General features: G+C 27.5%; 1 protein-coding gene across 1 annotated transcript in view; it reads left to right on the top strand.

Annotated features, from left to right (window-relative positions):
* Nucleotides 1-23,129, top strand: part of LOC135929328 (uncharacterized) — an 85,061-nt gene that overhangs the window by 10,023 nt on the left and 51,909 nt on the right. The window contains exons 2-9 of the mRNA XM_065465865.1: nt 9,002-9,221; nt 9,886-9,948; nt 14,054-14,339; nt 15,238-15,385; nt 16,950-17,108; nt 17,517-18,212; nt 19,599-19,775; nt 20,237-20,428. Of these exons, the coding sequence (XP_065321937.1) occupies nt 9,002-9,221; nt 9,886-9,948; nt 14,054-14,339; nt 15,238-15,385; nt 16,950-17,108; nt 17,517-18,212; nt 19,599-19,775; nt 20,237-20,428 (1,941 nt within the window). The remainder of the gene's footprint in view (nt 1-9,001; nt 9,222-9,885; nt 9,949-14,053; nt 14,340-15,237; nt 15,386-16,949; nt 17,109-17,516; nt 18,213-19,598; nt 19,776-20,236; nt 20,429-23,129) is intronic.

Raw genomic sequence — 23,129 nt, 5'->3', positions numbered from 1 at the left:
TAATAAATAATGGGCGGGCGGGTAAAATATTTTATGCTAAAGGTCGGGCGGTATTTTTTTTAAAAATTATTATGGGTGTTGGGCGGGCGGGTTAAATTTTTTAAAATGTGGGCTAAAAACCTTACATAAATATTCTATATATTATCTAGATACATTTTTATAAAGATATCAATATCAGATACATTTTAACTCTATCGGTATTACCACAGCACACTAATTGTTTTCCAGCAATAAACAAAGATTTTTTTGATACTCACCCAAAATATTAAAAATATACATCCACCTGAAAAAAGGCATCCTTTAGAAATGAGAATGAATGAGAGCCTTGCAAATTAACTCAAAGTTTGGGTCTGAAAATTAAAGTGAAAATGGACAGGTTTGGGCCGAAAAAAATAATGAAAAACCGGGACGGGCTCAGGTTTAAAAAATAAATACCAAAACTGGGCCGGGTTCAGGCTTAGAAAAATTCTAAAAAATAATATGGAACAAATAAATGTTGTTCTCGTCTTTTGTTAACGATAATTAGAATTTCTCTGGAATTAGGACAAATCAATTTGTGATTTTTTATTTTATTTTACTTTATAAAAATGTGTTTAATTCTATTTTTTCGATGAAAAATATCGGAACGGGCTCGGGTCTATATAAAAAATTCGGACCAGACTTTTAAAGTTAGGTTTATAAGGCCAACTTATAAATGACTAGTGATAGAGGTCGATTGAGTATCCTAAGTTTTTCAAATTTATCAGACTGATTGATGAAGTAATGTTTTTTAAAAAAATTTGGTTATACTAATTTTTTTGAATTGTAGCTTTGATTAAGAAAGTTAGATATAACCATATAGAATGAGGACCACTAGGGTTCTGGTTCGATTCCCGGCATGACCATTTTTCCTAATACCATCTTGGTCGCGGTTAGTGGTTCAAAGAAGCCTAATATAGAAGTTAATATGTATATATTTTTTAAAAAAAATACTTTTTATGTATCTAGATACAGATACATTGTTTATAATTTATCTAGATTCTGATACATGGCCTGAAAACTAGATTCATAACCTAAAAATTAGGATAATCTTTAAATATAATAACACTCATTTTTAGAATAAACAGTCAAAGTTTTATGGGTGTAACAATTTATATCCATATCTTCTTATGCGTTGTGAAAAAAATAATATCAAATCTTTCAATTTTTTGGGGGGATTAGTATCGTTTTGAAAGTTGATACTAATTGCTGTGTGAAATTCATTTTTCTTTAAAATGGCATTTGAAGCCAGTCCAATTAAGTTTGAAAATTTGCTGATTTCATATTTATTGTTTCTTCTAATTAGTATATATTTTTTACCGATCCCCGATCCGATTTTTCCAATATTCATTTAAAACCGATCCGATATTTTTATTGATTCTTTTATCATCCATCTTTAAACCAAATATTATTTTAAAAAACCCTTATCTATGCAAAAATATGAAATATTATTTAAATTTATTTTAATATTAAAACAAATTATATTATAATAGATATTACAAAATTATATATAATGTATGCATTTTATTTTGAACAGTATATATGTTGGTTTGAATCCAGGGCCGTAGCCAGGAATTTTCTGTTAGGGGGGCCAGCTGCTTACTTAGGGGGGGGGCACTATTTTTTAAAAATCATAAATTTTTTGCTATTTTTATTAAAAAATTATTAATGTTATATGAATACAAAATAATACTATAATATGAACATACAAAAATAATACTATAATATAATACGACGATTTTTATTTTTAAATTTTAACATAAATGTTAATTTTTTTTTCATAAGCCATCAATATAAAATTTTGCTTACTTTGATAGTGCTCGATAGAACTCTCTTTATTATAGAGAAAGAAGCCACTCAAGAAGCCGTTGTTACCCCAATGCTGAGTAGCATTTATACAATTCTTTAAATGCATGATGATATTTTTGTATACATAATATTTAGGATATTTTCAAAATTATGTGTTTCCTTAACTTCTGCAGCTAATAATCTATTAGCCAATTTTCATTTCATGATGTAAAGTTTCCATATTTAAGTTTAATAATTATTCTAATCGGGCCATTTTGTACGATATAAAATAATCACTATCAAAGGGAAACAATGCATTAAAACTTGATAGATGATTATAATCATCTTGTGTAAATCTATCTAAAAAATTATCAACAAAGTAATCAATAATTTCATACTAATTCTATTTTAAAGAACTTCAATTGGAGTCTTTTTCGCAATCAAATTGTAATTTGGTTTGGACTAAAAAATCTTGGAAATTTATAGGCGTTTTACGTATGCTTGATGATTTGCGGGGAGTGAGATTAAATGTTGTTAAAAGTTTTTAAGCCTTTATTCTAATCAAATCAATAGAATTATTGCCTCTTATATTTAAATATATTGATAGGGGAATCTTAATTTTTACATCCACTTGATAAGTACTTACTGACTGTAGATACATAGTGGATCTATTGTTAATAATTATATCATAAATTATAATGGCTAATATAATGTAATTTATATTAACATATTGAGATAAAAGACCAGAGACTTTGGCAGAATCATGAGTGCTAACATCTGAATTAAAAGTTCTATTAGAAAAGTAAACTAATACTTCATTAATAGCCTCAAAATTAACATAAATGTTGTGAGATATTTATAAATGGCCAGTCCACCTCTGGTCTAAAAGTCTCTTAAGTATGGCCTACATATTTACAGGATACGTTAAACCGCCTAAAAAATAATGCAATGCATTGAATAAATTAAAAAAATTAGAAATGATAACAATATTATATACTAATTTTGAACCACAAGATGCAACATGTGGTTGTAGCAATGTATAAAAGGAACTTTTTTATTAATTTTTTTTTGAAGTAGGGTTTGCACTCTTCCATTTCGGGCAGACATAAGTGCACCATCATATGCCTGGTTTATCATATTCGTTGAATTAAAATTTAACTCATTAAGTTGCTTTAAAATGCAATTAGTAATGCTTTCAGCAGAAAGACACTGTAAATTAATAATCCCTATTAAATTTTCTAGGACTTCTCCTGAAAAAATATAGATAATTATACTCAGGTTTTCAAAACCTGATGCATCTTTTGTCACATCAGCCTTAAGACAAAATAAAAGGCATCTCACTTTTATCATATTTATCTGAAATATAATCAAGCACCATATCTACCATGATAGATATTACTTCATTTTGAATCTGGGTGATGTATATATCGCGTATTTTTGTATATAAATTTCGTAATTTTATTTAATTCAGGATCTTTTTGGATGGTGTATGAAAACATTGCTATAAATAGTCCAGAATGAATAAATTATGTTTTCTACATTTGCAGCATCCGTAATATTTGTTGAACCAGTCCCAGGGAAAGGAAGCTTCTTATGTTAAGAAATATCATGAAATCTTGATTTAAGATCCTAAAGATTACGGTTAATTTGTTGGCTTATCAAAATTGTTGTTATCTCAGTATTTTCTTTATAATGCTAAAATATTCACCGCTGTTTTAAATAACTGGTTATATCGGGCTTAGATAATATTATTTTGTATAAGATCTTAATCGGGCCATTTTTAAAAATCGTCCCAAATCGAGCTGTTTAGCAACACTGCACAATAATTACCAAATTCTATAAAAATTTAATAAGAACCTTTTTTATTTTAATAAATATTTACGGATCGGTAGCAATCTGTTTCCTTATATTTGATATATATATATATATATAAAGCCTTGAGTAACCACTTGATTAGCTTCAGAAAATCCCGGTTTTTTATGATTTGCACCCAGATCTATATCAGAGACCTTCAAAAGATAATAATATTGTGATTGAACCATAATAAATAAAATAATTATCATTGAAATAAGTACAATTTAAACGTTTTAATTAAGCGCCTATATAATGTTATACACAAACACAAGAAAATGATAACATATGCATGATGATTTATTATTGGATAAAAATAAAACAGGATAGGAAGAAATTTACAAACTAGATATGTTTTTAATAATCAATTACAAAATTTTTTTAAATTTGGGGGGCCGCAAAAATTTATGTGGGCCAATATTTTTTTCTGAGGGTCAAGTTTGGGGGCCAAAAATTTTTTTGAGGGGGCCTGCCCCCCCTTTCTCGAGGCTACGGCCCTGTTTGAATATCAAAATTATTTAATGAGAGCCCCTAGATTTTCTTGCAATAAAATTCTACTATGTGGGCTATCTATATTAGAGGTCTGCAATGGGCGAGTTTTATGAATATTTTCAACAATGGGTGGGTGACGGGGTTAAAAAATTTAAATAATGGATGGCCTTGGGCCAGTGAATTTTTAATATTTTTCAGGCTAAATGAGCAGAACAGATTTCAATTTGTTTAAAATAATAGTTTTATTTCATAATATAAAATAATAAATTAAATAAATAAATGGCCAAACTAGCCATTAAAATAATTTTTAAACATTAGGCGGGTGGGTTAAACAAAATTTATAGATAAATGGGCGGACGGCTATAATTTTTAAGAAAAATATGAGTAGGGGGTGGGTTAAAAAATTTCAAAACAATGAGTGGGCGGGATTTTTAGCTAAATTCCCCCACCCCCCTTTGCAGACCTCTATTCTATATCCCCTGAAAATTCTCTATTTTTGTAAAAAAAATTCATAACTCAGATGCCATCTTAAAAAAATGAAAGATTCTTTCTTAAAGTATAAATAATGAAAATTTCTTTCTTTGGCTCTTATCCGATATTTAATATCGACACAGCACCTTCCAACCATTTATTAATACCAATAATTGCTACAACGCTAACAGCTGTTGGCACTTACGCTCTAGCCTTCTTCAAGTATCTAGGACATCGCATTACAGCTAAAACCAAAAGTTCAAATCAAGGCTTTTACCTGAGACAAAGAATAGCAATTAACATAATTTGATCTTACTACGTTTCCTATTCACTGTTAATGGATAAGAATTCATTTAATATATTTTGTACAACTTATATTTGTTAATTTCATATTAACATATTATTTTTCGATTGTTTCTATTTACTTAATTATTGCATATTGTGTTAAAAAGAATAAAGTGTAAAAAAATAGAAGGAAATTTATATTTAAAATTTATATTTACTCTATATAATAAAAAAATTAAAATAAAAATGTATCTAAATAAGACAGAGATACAAAATTTATATTTTTACAACTCTGCCATATAATGACCTAAGTTGCCTCAATTGCGACTATTAATTGAGACTAGCCTTTATGGATAACTACCTATATGAGTATTATTTTGATAAAAAGTTCAAGAAGTTATTTAAAAAGCATATTATGAATAAATGATATCAATTTCTTAAAAATATTTTTTTATACGTTTCTAAGCTCATATTTATGTCAATTCTCTTTTTCGGTTGGCATATATTAAAAACCTTTTTCAGATTTTATAGCAAATTCCCGAATCCCCTAAAACTTCATTAGATTTTATGATTAACTTCCAACGTTTATTTTATAATGATAATGAAAATATATTCGCAACATTCATCTTATAATATTCTGGTTTAATAACAAATAAGTCACAAATTTACATAGACAATACATATACAACTAGTAGATAAAGAAATGGATTTATGGATTATTACTTTCAAACTTTTTTAAAATACCTATTATACTACACTTCAATTTCATTTTATATATTTTTTTTGTGTCATCAAATTTTTCATATAATTATTTTTAATATGATGTTTATTTCTTTTTGTCATTATATTATAAATAAAATTTATGAGGTCGTTTTCCCCTTCATTATATTAAAAAATATACTTGTATAATTTTTTTTTTAATTCTTACCTTTTATTATTAATGTCATGGCATAATTGTAAATTGAATATTCAATTAATTCTTCTTCATAATTATTATTTTAAAACTGATTACCTTAAATTTTAAACGATTCACCATATTTTTTTTAGAGGTGTACCATACCGATACGGTTTTTAAAAGGCTGATCCCAATTTTTCGGTCGATTTTATAACATTATGAGATGAGTATCTATAGGATAGGGAATAGAATAATTCCAACAAAATAAATATTAGGAGAAACAGGAGATATTGTTATCCCGCAGATACTTTATTCTCAATTAATTTTATAACGAATAATAAACCTTGATATTCGAAATTTAAACCATAAATATATTTTAATAAGAGGCTTTAATGGTTCTAAAATATTTTCGCATAAATATGCTCATGAAAAGTTTTAAATGCAAATTTAGATTTTAACACGTCTTTTTTAATTTTTACTAAAAAATAATCTCAATTTTATCAAGTATAAAAATATTAACAACATTTACTGTAATTTAATATCTTGAAATTAAATTTTAATTAAATTTGAAGACATGGGACAGGTTTTGATGGGGTGTGTGCGTATTAGCCATTTATTTGCTATTTTGAATAAAAAAATTTAACTAAATTTATAAAAACAATGGAAGCCAGGAGTTTGTTTTGGGGCACGAATGACAATATGAAGATGTTTAACTTTTTTTGTAAATTATGACAATTTAAAGTGACAACAATTTCGTCCTGGTGATATTGCATATTTGATAACTTCATTTATTTACTTAGGATTAACATTTTTATATAAATTTTTTTAAAAAATATATAAATAAAAAAGCGATATGACATGCAACGCGAAAGGGTAATAGGTACACCATAATTCTCAAATTTTCATTTTTAAAATTTCATATTAATAAAAAACGAAAAAATATTTTTCTTAGATAGTAATTTCTACCGTAGAGATATATGATATGTAAAGAATTAAACTACATTTAAACATTTGGAAAATTTGCTTTATCTCTTTTTCATAGCCGTTCAAATTTTTATGGACAATATAACCCCGATCTCCCCTACGAAGAAAAATGGCTAGTCTGTTTTAAAAAGAATAGTTAGAAATTATTTTTAAATTTCCATCATTCAATACTATTAGGGGTGTGCCGATATTAAATACGGATCGCGCCGGTATTTTCAAAAAACCGATCCGGTATTATTATAATTGTTTTTGGTTGTTTTATGATTATTATATAATTATTTTTTTATATACATAATTCTAATATAGAAAAATGAACCAAAATTCAATTTATTTGTGATTGTAATATTTAAAAAAATCAAATTAGCTAAAATATTTTTCTTTGTTTTTGCAACAAGAAAATGATTTAAAAATATTTAATAAATGACAATCAGTTATAAACATTAGCCACATTGATAAGATGATATGAATAACTTTTGGGGAATTAAAAAACACTTAATCATTTATGATTATGCACCAAGTATCGCCTTGGCCATGAGAAACCGAAAATTTGAAAGTGTTTGATTTCATAGCTTACAGGTAGTTTATTTACTAAAAAATATTGATATTTTAGGTCATTATTGTAAATTTAGATGGTAAATAAAAATCAATCTAAATATCGGATCGATAACAGTTATCTGATCGGTTTATGCAAATATCGGATCGTCAGCCCTAGATATTATCATGATTATTAATAATTAACTACCATTTTTGATATATCAGATCATATCGGTCAATTTAACGATATCAGCTGCGATATTATTAAAAATACAGATAATCATATCGATCCGATCCTATACATAAAAAATCGTTATATTCTTATTAAAAAAAATTATTTATTGCCTGTTTTTTAAAAATTTTTGAAGATCATTTTTAAAAATGTTTATATACCATAATATTGAATGCCAAAGAGAGGAGGTCAATTTGATTAAGACAATTATTGTTTTTTTATCACCTCATTCATAGTCATTGTTTGTGTTATATTTAAAAAGTTATGCATGGTATACAACACGATTTGTTAACACAATTCAATTCAACAAATTTTATGACTTTAAAAAAAAATTTACGACTTGTGAAGAATGTTTTATTGCATCTTACATCTTTAATTGTATCTTTCTTACTTCGGCACAATGATGCTTCTCTAGTTATTGAAATTTGATTTGATCTCATTTAGGACGTACAATAAACTGTTTGCTTATAAATAAATAAGCATTATACGCTATCTTTAATATATTTTTACATAATTTTAGCATCTAGGCTAGGGCGTTTATTAATATTTAAAGTTATATAAGTTCATATATTATAAGATATTACTATAATGTTTTTTTTTAAATCATGTAAATGATACAAATTAATTAAAATATACTTATTTTAAAGGAATATATTGATTATTTTACTTCATAAAATAATTTCAGTGAAGAATGGAATTTGAGGTTAGTGGATGGGTGACAGCATCTAAACTTTATAAACTTTTCTCTTTCTTTGTTCACTTTACTTTGAACAAGTCGCTGTCTATTAATATATAATCTATGAGAATAACTTAAAAATCAATTCTTATACATTTATTAAAAGCTGTTTATTAAAAGAGTACAAATATTTTTCCTTTAAAAATGGCTTATTCAACCCTCTGATTTTTGCATATTTATTTTATTTGTTCTATCTAATTGTGATCTTAATTCAAACTGTTAGATCTAATCCTAGGCTTTTTAACTGCAAAAATTAGACATTTAATAAACATCTTAAAAAAAATGAATAAAGAAATTAAAATGAAATTAAATTATCCATCCTTAAATAGTTATTAAATTATATTTTGAGTTTCTTTTAGATTATAAATATTTTAATTATTCTTAATTCACTCTAAAAATACGTTTAAAACCCGGAAATCTAATATTAATAGATATTTTTTCAATTTATAAAAAATTTGACCCCAACCCTCCAGTACGCATAGTAGTAATTCATATTTATAAATTGGAATCTCAATTATCCTCTTCATATTGGTGAATTAGTTGGGTAATGGTTAAACATAAGGTGTCTTAATTTATATTAGTTTTTTCCAAATTTAAGCTGCTATTTTAAGAATAATCCCATAGTAAAAGTGGTAGTCTTCAGCTTTTGTCACAATTTACTCTATTAAATTGTAAACATTTTTACAAATTTTCAATTTATTTTAACAAATTTTAGCTTGTCAAGACATCCTCAGCCCAGGAAATATCGACATAGTTCCAGATATACTATGGAACCTTATAGTTAGGTATCATATACTACATTCTCACCCTAATTACGTCCATATCCCAACTGATGATCAAATTATCCATAACTTTTTGATTTGCATAAATTCTATCCTTCCCGACTTCAAGACCAAAAATTTCGACTCCGATTGGGTCGATGGGGCACGACTAAAGTTTTTATAAATTTATTTTTTAAAAATATTATATCCCTTTGACCCAAACCATTTGAGAATGAGAGAAATTTACATCTTTTTTTGAATTTTTTTGGGTGATGTAAAAGAAGTTTTATATCTTAATAACCCTTAAAGAGTTTTAAAAAAATAAAAGATACTCCTCTAACAAGGTAAAAAATCAACCATAGGTTATTTTATTAAGTAATAACTCCAAAATTTTATCCATTAGATCAATCTAGTGATGTTAATTAAGGATCTCATCAAACAGGCCGACTCATTTGGAGGATTTAGTTGTAAAACAATTAGCCTGACATCCAATAATGAAATTAGAATAATTTATTTTATTATTCCAAGTCAATATATTGACAATGACACATTTTAGCTTTTATAAACATTTTTATCGTTTGATTTTATAATATATTTCCAAACAGTTACTTCTTATCAGAGACTACCCGGGTAGGGCCTATTCAATTTTTTTAAATATACCCGGACCGGGCCTAAAGAAATTTTTTAAAAGTACCGGGCCGAAATTTTTTTTTTTAAATCCTGGCTGGGATGTGCAAATAGTACTGCTACTTATATTAAATTCAAATTGGCCTTAATGCTTTGTCTTTATTTACCTACGAATGTATATATTTAATATTTTATTTAAAAAATAAATTAGTGCTCTGATCGAATGGTGCCAAAGCAAAAATTCTTCCTGGAAAATAATGAAAAAATTAAAGGGGTATGCATATAATTAATTTTTTCTATTATCATAATTTATATTTTGCTAACGGGGTAGGCTAGTCTGTATTTTATTTTAAGGGATCAGGCTAAGTTTTTTTAAAATATATAATAACCTTAACCATTAATGCATTATTTTCTATTTTATTTTCTATTTAAGGCTGTTCAAATTTGATTGTTTTTTGTTCTCTTAACAACTTTCCTAACTTGATTACCGTTATTTTTTTAACAGTAAAATTTTTATAACTACGCTATTGAATCTTTTTCTTACTCTAATTTCTACAAAATAAACTTACATTCCTTATACCATTCAATATAGTTTTGGTAATTCGCTAATTATTTAGTTTCGCTAATTATTTTATTTATTAGCAATTAAATTTGGACGTCGCCTAAATTCAATTATAAGATTTATTTTTTATTCAAATTTTGATTTGTAAATCGCTCTTTGTACTAATTTTTTTATTTTTAAATTCTTAATATTTACTTTCAACATTACACAACATTTTTTTAAATATATTTTTGTTCAAATTTTTAATTTATTTACACATTACATAGAAAGGTAACCTAGTTTTTAACATTACATTTATTTTTAAAAAAAATACATGATATACCAATTTTATATATTATAAATCATTTAATGCGCCTTATGGTGATTGTTGTAAATAGAATTGATTAAATATCCTAATAGATCAGTTTTCTTAAATTATATTTGTATATGTAAATCTATCATGTTAATGGTAAATTTTATAAATTATAATAATTGTTAATATATATTTATATCGTTAATTAATGCGTCCGTAATCCGATATGCCACTACGCTTATTTTCTTTATTAATTTTGGGATTAATTAGTATAATTTTCTGTTTTGGTTTTTTTTATAAAAAAATATTTTTTAGTATACACATCCTCCATTATGTGGGTATATACGACTTTAGTTAATATATCGCAATTTGCAATGAAACCCATTTTTAATATTATATCTTATTTCTTACCTTTGTATGAGTTTAGCCATAGAAAGGCGTCTATTTCAAAATTTTTAATAATTATTTTTCAAAAGAGCTAATCCTTCCTACTTCAATGATTACAGTGCCACCACTCTGATGCCCGTTGTATCAAAGATCTTTATATCTTTTAAAAAATAGATTTTTATACTACATAAAGTCTGTAGGGTTAACCATTTATACTTACCGCCCTATAAAAAACATTTTGAAACCCATATTTGCCCTAAAAATTCTAAATAACTCTATGTCTTATTAACTTCGAAAAGTTCAAATATTTTGAATATATGAGGTACTCTTTTTGAATGTGATTGAGAAAAATATAATTGAAATTTTATTACAATCATTCATTCACTAAATTTGAAATTGAACAAATAATTCCCTTTACCCTCTTCTCTACAGTAAATTTAGGAGTAAAATAAGGCTGTGTTCACTTATTCTTTTCAATGTGATCATGAACAAATATATATCTGATACAATCAAGAATAACATCCTTCAGCGCAACCAATACCAGAATTCATCTTCTATGCTGATGACCTAGTTCTAATCGCAAAATCAGAAGTGATCTCAAGTCTCAACAGCTCAAAGGCTGGATTAAGTATTAAACTCCAACAAAACTATCCATATCATCACAGAGGGTACACATAGACAACCTTACATTAGACACAAAGGTAATAAAAACGACTACTTAAGAGCAAGCATAAATAATAATAGAAATACTAACGGAAAAATAAAAGCCAAAATAAAGAATGTCAAAATAGTCTATAAAAAAATATTACAAAGTTTTGGTTCGAATAAGATATTAAAACCCGCATCAGAATATTCTGCTTCAGATTCTGGTCTTATTATATGGCAGCGATACTTGGGATGCTAATAAAGCTCAAGCTAAAAAGGTACAAACATTAATAGATTCAAGATAATATCGAACAAAAGTTATAAAAAGAATTAACAATGTTCAACACATATTACCCTAACAAAACTATCTAGCTTCTGTAACCATCACCACAATATAGCTTCGACCCACTTAATCGATGGTTATAAATCACTTCGGCTAGATAAAACCACATAAGATGTTCTAAGTTTAAACTTAAGCAAGAAATAATTCATCAAATTAAATAACAACAAAAGGTCTATAAAAAAACTCATAAAAACTAAAGCTAATTGAAAACCCTGATATTATGTCCAAACATTAAGTAACCTATATAAAACTAACTCCTAAAATATGAAACCCCTTATAAATTAACATTGGTCTGTCATATTCCATTCACCCAAATCTTAACCTTAACATACCTTAATTAAGCCAACCACTTTAACAACATAAAATTAAATTATGCATCAAAAGAGACCGGGGATAAATGGACATTACTGCAGCCTGGCCCAAAAATTGGTGGATGATTTTTGCATCATATAACCCCCTTGAAAACCGCCAGTTTGAGGGACATGAGAAGAATTCTGTATAGCTCTGTTCTTGCAGCCCGAAAAGGCAGTGCGTTACAATGACGATACTTAGTGAATCATACTCTGGCTTATAATTAACTATATACACATCCCATAGCACAGAAATACCTTGATAAACTTAAGGAAAAATCTAAACCACCTGGAATGATTGAAACTTATAGGGCTTCCTCAATTAGGTATTTAGCGTTTGAGTCACATACGCCACTCAAAAACTGTGATTTTTTTTATGATGTTATCTAATATTATATATTTAATATGATCAATATAGCTGAACGTTATGTACATCTTTACACCAATTATATTGTTTATTAATATATAATGTCAAATTTGAATAAAATTATGGCGGAACAAGAACATGTATTTTTTTTATCTTACGTATTTTAGGAAAAATAAAATAAGTTATCAGTAAACATATAAATTATAATGGTAATTCATAGGCATAGTCAACGTGAATTTGCAAGTTTATCATTTTAACCTGTATAAATTATCCCCTATATACCCATTGCCTTCCACCCTTCTCTATCCCTTCTTAAATAAAATAAATACAATATATCATTACAAAATTTAAAAAAAGAAAAGAATAAGCTAAATTTAAAAAAATTATTCTGTTAAAGCCCTGCAAAAATGCAGGCCATAACCAGGGATCCAAACCGAAACGAATATCGGCTCGGTTCAGGTTCGGATAAAAATAACGGTTCAAGATTCAGGTTCGGTTCGCAAAAATAAAAATATCGGTTCGGTTCGAACCTATAAACACCGGTTTGAACACTTTTGTATTCAAACCTTATAGGATTATGTATAAGGAAAAATTTTTTTTATTTCATAATTATAATAAAAACCTTCATTTTTATTATTTACACATTATAAAATAATATTTAATTTATAAATATAACAAATAAATATATCAATGATTAATTTTAATATGAACAATTACTTAAAATTTTCTTTATTAAGCCGCACAATTAATATATTTTCAAAATTCGTCTCACTCAAATTACATCTATAAGGAGATAATATAAATTTAATTGTTGAAAAACATTTTTCCACACTAACTTAGGTAGCTGGCATTGCCAGTATGATATCAGATTTGATGTGTTATTTATAATACTATATGTAAATAATTTATATATTAGATTTAATTTTTTTCTAGGCATTATAATTTATAAGCTTAAAATATTAAAAAATGTTGTAAAATGGCAATATACTAAAGTTTATAAAAATTATGATTGACGTTTATCAATCAAATGTGATTGATAATAATTTTTAAAACAATTTGAATATAATTAAAATTTTTGCAATATACTACTAGTAATTACACATTATTTTATAATCATAAAATTATGAGACTCGAACCGGTTCAGAGGCATTTTAGCTGTTCGGTTCAGGTTCGGCTAGAAATTTTTTTTAGAGGTTTAGGTTATAAAAATACCGGTTTTTAGCGGTTTAATATTCAGGTTCGGTTTGGATCCCTGGCCAAAACCCATCTAATGAAAGTTATTACGATAAAGGCCACCAAATATCCCTTCCCCCTTTGGAAAACTCCTGATTGCACGTATGTGGTAAGTTAATTATATTAGTTAGAATATAAATTGACTATGATTTTGAGAAATTGTTATAATTACTTGCAATTATCTATGATACATTATACAGAAATGACGATCTAACTCTACTCAATCAAAGCGCTAAAAAAGCCGAGACTCTCTTTAACATTCCTAATATTATAGGGGACGTTAAAATGAGTAGTACCGAAGGCATGGATTACAGGGCTATGATAACTTACTTGGCTTATTTTACCAAATCGCTTCACCCGGACAACACAGAAAATGGTCGAAATGGGGCCAACCAGATTCGATATCAGTCAGGACCAGCGTATTCCAATTTGTTAAAATGGGTCAATGAAAAGCTGGACCCGGATAAACCTATAACCAATTTTGCAGTATGCCCAAAATAATTTAAAATAAATTTTTATCTTGTTTTTTTTAATGAATGCTATTCTATTGCTGTATTATGCAGTAGAGTATATATTTTCTATTCATTTTTATTTGTGAAATATTGGGAAAATAAACTTACGCCTTATTATTAAAGAGAACATTAAACGTTTGGTACAAAAATTTATAATATTAAAAAAAATAGTGGTTTAATTTGAAAATTATATACATTTTTCTTTGTATGCCATAGTGGAATTGTTTGTATTTTAAATTTATATGGAAATGTTTTTATAAATAATATCTATCATTCGGGCAAATCAAGTTTAATTTAGTAAGAAATTTGAATATGGATTATATAAAATAAATTTAAGTTTCAAAATTAAACCCAACCCATAACTTAAGCCTATCTTAGTGAATGTGTTGTCATTCTATATAAATTGCATGTATATTACATATAATACACCAGATAATGTTCTTTTTGAGAATTTCAAAGCCATTGAGGATAGATTTATACATGGAAAAGATAATGATCTTGATTCAGTGTTATTATTTGATGAACTAAAAATAGGCTCTTATATAAATAAAAATGATGGCCCAAGAGAAGTTTTGAAATATTCAATTGCTCCCAAAAGCTTAGATCTAAAAGATATAATTTACAATTAAATATTCCCCAATTTTATTTTATACTTATACTATATGTTTCAATTCAAATGTAACCATAATTTTTATATAAAATTTAGTGAAAAATAAAAGTTTAAAATTTTGTGTTTTTCCAAAAATTAATATTTGAGCGGCAAAATGATGTCCCACTATATTAGCTAAAAAAAAGCTATGCCGATCTTGGTAATGACATGACATTCTAAGTTAAAATATTAATAATATATATTTTATTATACAATTATTCAGAGTGACTGGAGCGACGGCATATTGCTTGAAGAACTGATAAATTCATTTTCGAATCATTATTTGCTGGATATCAACAAGGATATCGATAAAACTTTTGCCGAAAATAACCGTTTGTTTAAGAATCAAGTCTTTTCCAAATTGGACGAATGTAAAAAATAATAATTCATATTGCTCTATTATCATGTTTGAAAGTTGTCAGCAGTCTTAAAATTTATCATTATTATTGTAACTCCACTTCTAACAATTTTAGGAAAACAAACCTTTAGTATTTTTAACAAACTTCGTATTTTATTTCAATTTTACCATTATAAAGTAAATATTTGCCCATTATTAATAATAAAATATCGGTATTAAATACAAAATTGGTCAATATTTTTTGATCAGTAAAAAAAGAAATTTAATCAGTAAAAAATTTGCCTAGTAACGAAAAAATCGTGTTTTTTTATAATATCGAATATGGCTAGTGATAGAGGCCATTGAACGTTTAAGAACAATGCATGCTTTTTTTGCAAATTTCTCATGCCAATTGATGCTCAGAGGATTATGGATTCTGGATCCTGTCCTAACGGGACAAAATAATTTCTGAAATCAACCTCTTGGACGAGGTCAGGGTGGATAGGGTTGGTGATTTGATTAAAACCGCAAATGCCTAGGTAGACTGCTAATTTTGCAGGTAAAATTTATTTATGCACTATAAATAAGTTTTGCTTTATTTTCTTATAATAAAAACAAGTTGTTAAAATTAAATTAATAAAAAAAATAAATTAGTAATATTTTTTTAAAATCTAATAATAGATGGCTTAAATTTTTTTAAAATGTAATTATTGTTAATTATAATTGCTTCCCTTAATTTATTTTCCCAGTTTGATTGTATATAAAATATAGGGTTGGGCGCTTAATATAGCTTATCACGTAAAAATAATTAAAATTAAAAGAAAATGTATTTATAATATTTAATCCGTAAAGTAGCGTTTTTGTTATTTAATATTGTAAATCAAATAATATCTACACTCTAATAAATTTTGTGTCAATTTTGAAAAATTAGAAATTTTATAGTAATTATTCATTTAATTTCATATCAAAAATCTTAAAATTTAAATAATGAATTTATTTTTTTTACTGATTACTTAATTTAAATAATACACTCATTTCACTGGTAATATAATAAAGATAAAGGATAAAAAAAATATATGTATTGACAAATGAATTAAAATACTGAAGAAAAGTTATATATTAATTGGCAAATTATTATAACACTGACCTAGCCCTCAGATACGGATATATTATTTAAAGAGGTAAAATTAATTAAATACTGACAATTTTGTTGTATGCCGAAAAATATTTATAAAAATACCGATATTTTTGAATAAAATACGAAATAAATAATAGCCGTATAAGATAAACGCTTATGGAATTGGAGAAATTGTTTATATGAATAAGATCAGTAGCGTCACTAGTGTGGGTGGGGGGCGCAGGTTCTCGAGCCCCCTGAAAAATTAGAAGAGCCCCATTTTTTATACTATTAGGAGGGTAAGTTAGCTAAAAAAAAGGTTATTTTGGATAATGTTGGCAAGGTAATTTTGGAAATAATTTTAAAAAAAATTTTGAGTTCCCTGAGATTGTAAAAGCTAGTGACGCTCCTGAATGAGATGATTATTATAGTCTCAGAACAATTATAATTAATAAAAAAATTTAATTAATTTAACTCAAAGGTATAATAAAAGCCAAAGAAATTGGAATTAAGCCTATCATTAATGGTCGCGAACTGAAGATGGGCAAACTGAATTCTTTTTATATGATGATGTACGTATCCCAGTTTTTAAAATTGGACTCTAATATTCTGAAAAAAAGATTTCTCAACGATGAATTGAGTACAATATATTAATTTATTGTAAATCTAAATTCAATTCATAATATGTAAAAGTATCAAAAAGTATTCATTTAATTCTCATTGACAATTTATTAGTTTTAATATACACCAGAAACCTGCATAGGCACCATTTGTACGGCCCGGCCCGGCCCGGATTTCTTTTTCAAAAATTACGTTCGGCCCGGTCCGGGTTTTTTTTTTAAAAAAAATTTTCAGGCCCGGCCCAGATTTTTTAAAAATATATTTTTGATTTTTATAGCTAATAATGGCGATTTCAAATATTTGGTTTTAAAATAAACGGCCCGGCCAGGGTATATTTAAAAAATTAAAATACGGCTGCAGGTCTCTGATATAAATTAATACGAACAAAAAATATAAATATATTACTCCTTATTTTTTTATTACCTAGTGCAAAGATTTAAGATCATCAAAAAAGATCTCAAAAAAATCCCACCATCTCAACCTTTCGTTTCTCAACCGTGCCCATTAAAGGCTCAAATATTGGCCAAGCCCAAACTCAAACCAGTACCCAAATGTCTAAAATTCTTTCAAAATGATCAAGAGATGATGGTAATTAATCGAGATATTGATAAAAATATTTTCAGCATGAATAAAGAAAATGACCTTAAAGAAAAGGAATGGAGCATTGATTTTCAGGGCCTTAAAAACAATTTTGTTACCAGTCCCATCCTTGCCAATCTTCCTACAAAAAATGCTTTAAAAGCTGATAATAATATGGAAAAGATTAAAAAATTGGATACAAGCAAAATAATGGATAAAATTTCCGAGCCAACAAATGAGAATAAAAGGCATCATCATAATCCTATCGAAGATACGACAATGATTGGGTATGATATGAATGGAAATTTAGTAGAGGAAAAACATATGAATAATGGGTTTGATGCCATTAAAAGTGTTCACGCTCTTGAAAACGAGAAGAATTATAAAACTAAGTATGCTACGAATCGGAATGAGGAGGTTTTATTTTGTGTTTTAGACCAAGTACCACATTTGATTCCCGTCAATAAAACTGTTAAATATAAGTTTGCCTTGATATCATATCACGAACCGCTAGACGACAAATTGCTACAAATCAGTATCGAAAGTATGAATCAACAAATTCATTACTTTTAATTTTATAAAATTAAAATGTATCATTTAAATGAAGGAAAATTAAATTCATGAATCAATACCATACACCTTTATCAAATTTGTTTACCTCTTGTCCCCTCTTTCCAACATTGTTATTTTCTTAACTAATCCGTGCATGTCATTCAACCTGGCCTCCCCACTTAAGACCAAAAATCGGCACGATACCTAACTTATAATTTTTTAGTCTTTCAATCCCTTTGTCATATCTATGATTTATATGGTAGCTACTTTTATGGACCATATCTCCGTATAATATATTATAGCTGGACTAATATTCTTTGATTTTAAAAGACACATTAGGTTATGATGGGAGCCATCTCATGGAATTTTTGCCAACCACATAAAATTCTTACGGTGACAGAGAGATTAGCATTGTCTAAATAAAGTATTAAGCATACCATCTTAACTAAACTGATTCACATACTGGATTTGGTGGTCAGTTAAAAATATTGTTTACTAGTGCAATGTTATTAAGTTAACATGTCTCTGGCAGGTAAAATCTATACATGTTAACATGAATCCAGCTTTCACATACACGAAACTGAATAGAATTTTCCCAGACATTTTTTAAGTTAAATTTCCTGAGTTGCCTCCCATCAACCAACAAACATGTGCCTGCTAAAAATAAAGGACGTATTTACAATTAAGATGATCGCCTAGAACATATGGTGGAACATACCTCATAAAAGAGGCTAACATTAAAATAGACTGAACTGAAAATATAATGATAAGATGGATAGCAGACAAGTTAAAAGGCTAAAAAAGGTGTGTTAGAGTTTAGGGGAAATATGAGTATTTTGCTTATTTTTGATTTTTGCGCATACATCTACTGAGGTAGGCAGGATATGTCCATCATAAAAAATCCGTTGTTAATAAAATTACATTGTTGGAAATAGGTAGGTAAAGGCTTAAAGAGGCCTGGACAAAGGTTATGAAAAATATTTACAACTTACTAGATTTAGTGGCTGAATGTCAGAGGTATTTGATAGAAAACTTTGGAGAGCTCGTGCTGCCAAAACATAGACTAACCCTTTGTAAAGATGAAAAACGTTATAAAACTGATGATGTGACGATAATAATCAAGAAGCGTTAAGATTAAGAGAGAATGGGGGAAAGACAATATAATTAAAAACAACCAATTGTTTAATTTACATTTTTATAAAAAACGTTTAGAAAGAAAGAAAATCAAGATAATAAAAGCAAATCAATCGCCTAGATATCTTAAAAATAATATATGTCTTAGCCTATTCATTTAAAATAAAACAATAAATTTTATTTTTGGCACTTGATATCATTATACCCAAATATATTAATGCATTTTTAAATAAATATATCTTAGCGCCCACGTTATCAAAAGGTTATTCTATTCCCTGCGATGTTAACAAAATCGAAACCAACTCCATAAATATGCATGATTTCAGGAATAAATATACATATCCTCGCGATATCGATAAGAATTTAAACTTTTGCGTATACTCACAGGAATATACGATAACTTTTAAGACGTTAGAAATAGGTCAGATTTATTTAATTTGTATAAATGATTAATGTTAACACATATTTTGTAGACCATATGGTATATCAAAGGCGTGGATTGGGGGGAGGGTTGGCAAGAGGAAATTTTATTCTCCTTCGGAAATTGTTCCCGTAAATATTGTAAGTTAATAAAGATTTTCCTTTTACACACACCCCCCCCCCCCTTCCTTACCCAAAATATATAAATATATCACTATAAACAATAATTTGAAAGAAAAATAAGTAAAAGTTAATAATTTTTATAAATAATAACTATAATTCAGAATTTTGAGTAATAGATTTTTATAATAAACAAAGTATAAGCCCGAAACTATTCTTTAGGAAATTTAGCATAACCAAATAAAATTATAAACAACCTAATTGTGCTCCTCCCTTAGCATAATCCTAGCTATTTTACAATATTGATTTGATATTTAACTCAATAAAATACTTTCAATAAAGGCGAACACCTAATACACATGAGGTATACTGGTAAAGATATATGTTTCAAAGACAGTAATAATAATGGATTGTTACCCAACGAAAATGATATGCTCTCGAAGGCTTGCTTGCCATTCAAAACTTACGATGCATCAAAAGTTATATATCAACCTTCCAGATTCTGTGTTCTTGGAAAATTAACTACTTTTAAAAGTTAATTTTTATTATTTATATTAATATGGGTCATATTTTTGGGAATTATTTTTTCGGAAGTTTATTTTCCGGGGTTTTTCCAGGAATTTATTAGAACGCGATCAAAAAGTCATGATTTTTGGATGACCCCTCTAGCTATTTTACTTTTGAAGATATCAGGGGTAGAAACATAAAAACGGATTTATTATATGAATTTCGTTTTCCATTTAATTAATGATTGATTAAAAACTACATGCTTATAAGCATTTTTCATCAATCCACCAGCTGTCCCTGATTGAATTTTAGATAAGTTTTGTTTTGTATATCAAGAATCTTTCAATATAAAGTAACCTTTAAACATAATCATACATAACAATAATATGAACCATGGTGATATGCCCCTCATGCTTTAAGAATGTTTCCTTAACAAAAGGAAATAAAATTATTTGTCATGGTAAACGAGCCAACAGATGCCCTTCATCAGGTACTTTCTTTAACAACAATGAACCTGTTATGCCTCCTTATTATCCTGCTCTTATTAATGGTATTAATTTGGAACCAATACCTACAAGCTCCAACAATACCTTCAACACAGAAACAATCCCTTTATATATTCATGCCCAGATAATAACATTAATTCAACCTTTATTGCTGAGGCACAAGAATGGCTAGAAAAATTTATGAAAGAAAGTCCCCCCCCCCCACAATAGCTCGTATACCAAAAGGTGCCAGAATTATATTTTCACAATTTTTTTTAGCTATTTTAACCACCCTAAATTAAAATATTAAAAGCTTAGATAATTGGATTAAATTATTATCATTTATATATTTAAATCTACATCTTCCAACATCAAAATCAAACTTAAAACAAAGCATCAAAAAACATTAAATTCAAATGATAATAGTTATTTTGATATTCCAATAGGCTTTTGACAAATAAAAAAAAGGCCAAACTTATTGAAAATAAAATAAACCTATGCAATGTAAATTCAGCTATCAACATAGCCTGTTCAAGTGATACTATGGCCCCCAATAATGATATAACTCTCATGGCCATGCAATCTAAACATCCTCAAGATTTTTCACATATCATCCTTCCACTATCTAATAATCCCATTCCACTAACCGAGATGGAAATATTGGAAGCAATAAAGACATTCAAAAAAGTTTCCTCAGGAGGCATCGATGGCTTTTGAGCCATTTATCTCCAAGATATAATTAAACCAACTATACCCCTATATCAAAACATACTTACACAATTCACCATATTGCTTAATCATATCTTTCATAATAATATACCTAATCTCATTCAGCCAATCATTTTTGGAGCCCGCTTAATATCCTTAAATAAAACCAATGGGGACATCAGGCCTATTGCAATAGGGTCACTCTTCCGGCGAATCATTTCCAAAATAATTTGCTCCCGTATAAAATCTAACCTATCCATTCTACTACAACCAAACCAGTTTGGTTTTAATGTTCCTGGAGGATGTGAGGCTGCATCCCACTCGACACGTGTCATCCTCCATAACACACATGATCAATGCATTCTCAAAATCGACCTACACAATGCCTTCAACTCACTAAGGAGGGAACATTTTATACCTTCCTTTTGTGAAACTTTCCCAGATTATACAACATACATCGCTGCATGTTACAATCAACCCACCTTAAAATTTAATGATTCTATTATTCTCTCTAAACAGGGCATCCAACAAGGAGACCCTTTAGGTCCGGCATTATTCTGCCAAGTAGGCCTATTCAAAAACGAATTAGAATCGAATAGTGCATTATTCATAGAATAATTTAAATTCGTACGAATAATAAAATCTACTATTTATATTCGATTCGAATTATTCGAATATTTCGAATTAATTTTTTTAATAAAATAAATCATACTTAAATATATTGACAAATTTTTTTATTACAAATTTGATTTTAAACAGAAAAAATTATAATAATATGTAATCAATAATCTGATAATAAATAATATATAATCAAGTTATAAACAAAATTAAAATATATATTATTAATTTAATTTATAATTTAAGCCAATTTTTAAGGCAAAGAGTTTTTCTTATATTTTCTTCCTTATATGACATGCGGTTTTTTGACAATTCCAACTGAGAAAAGCCTTTCACAAGCAGTTGATGTTCCTTGTATAGATAGATAATCCCTTGCCATTTTCGAGAGTATGGGGATCCGATATGCATTTGCCTTCCACCACATTAACGGGTCAGTATCACTCTTTGCTCTTATTTCACTCAGATAAAAATCTATTTCACACAGTTGAATATTATTTTGTTTAAAAACAATGTATAGCCTGTTTTGTTGAATTTTATCCTTATTTGTTTGACAGTTATAATTATGAGCTTATAAAATAAAATCATATTTAAATGGAAGTAAATTAAATACCTGTATATCTATTGTAAATCTCTTTAAATTTGTCCATTAACTTGGATATATCAATATCATAATTAAGAGATATTGATTTAAAATATTCTACTTTAAGCCTGGGATCTAATATTGTGGTTTTTATTGCATCATCGGCAATTAAATTATAATAGCCCAACAAATTTTCACTGCTACTTTGAAACTATTGTTAAAGGATTTATGGAAACCAGGTTTTTCATTTTTTAGATGTTCAAGAATTAAAATATAATAAGGTATAACCAAATTATAAGTAGGATAATTCTCCCCACATACCATATTTGTAGTTTCA

Source organism: Gordionus sp. m RMFG-2023, chromosome 1 (assembly GCF_954871325.1).
Source record: "Gordionus sp. m RMFG-2023 chromosome 1, tfGorSpeb1-WG-v2, whole genome shotgun sequence".
Taxonomy (NCBI): domain Eukaryota; kingdom Metazoa; phylum Nematomorpha; class Gordioida; order Chordodea; family Parachordodidae; genus Gordionus; species Gordionus sp. m RMFG-2023.
Note: the sequence above shows the minus strand (reverse complement) of the source record. Positions and strands in the feature narration are given on the sequence as shown.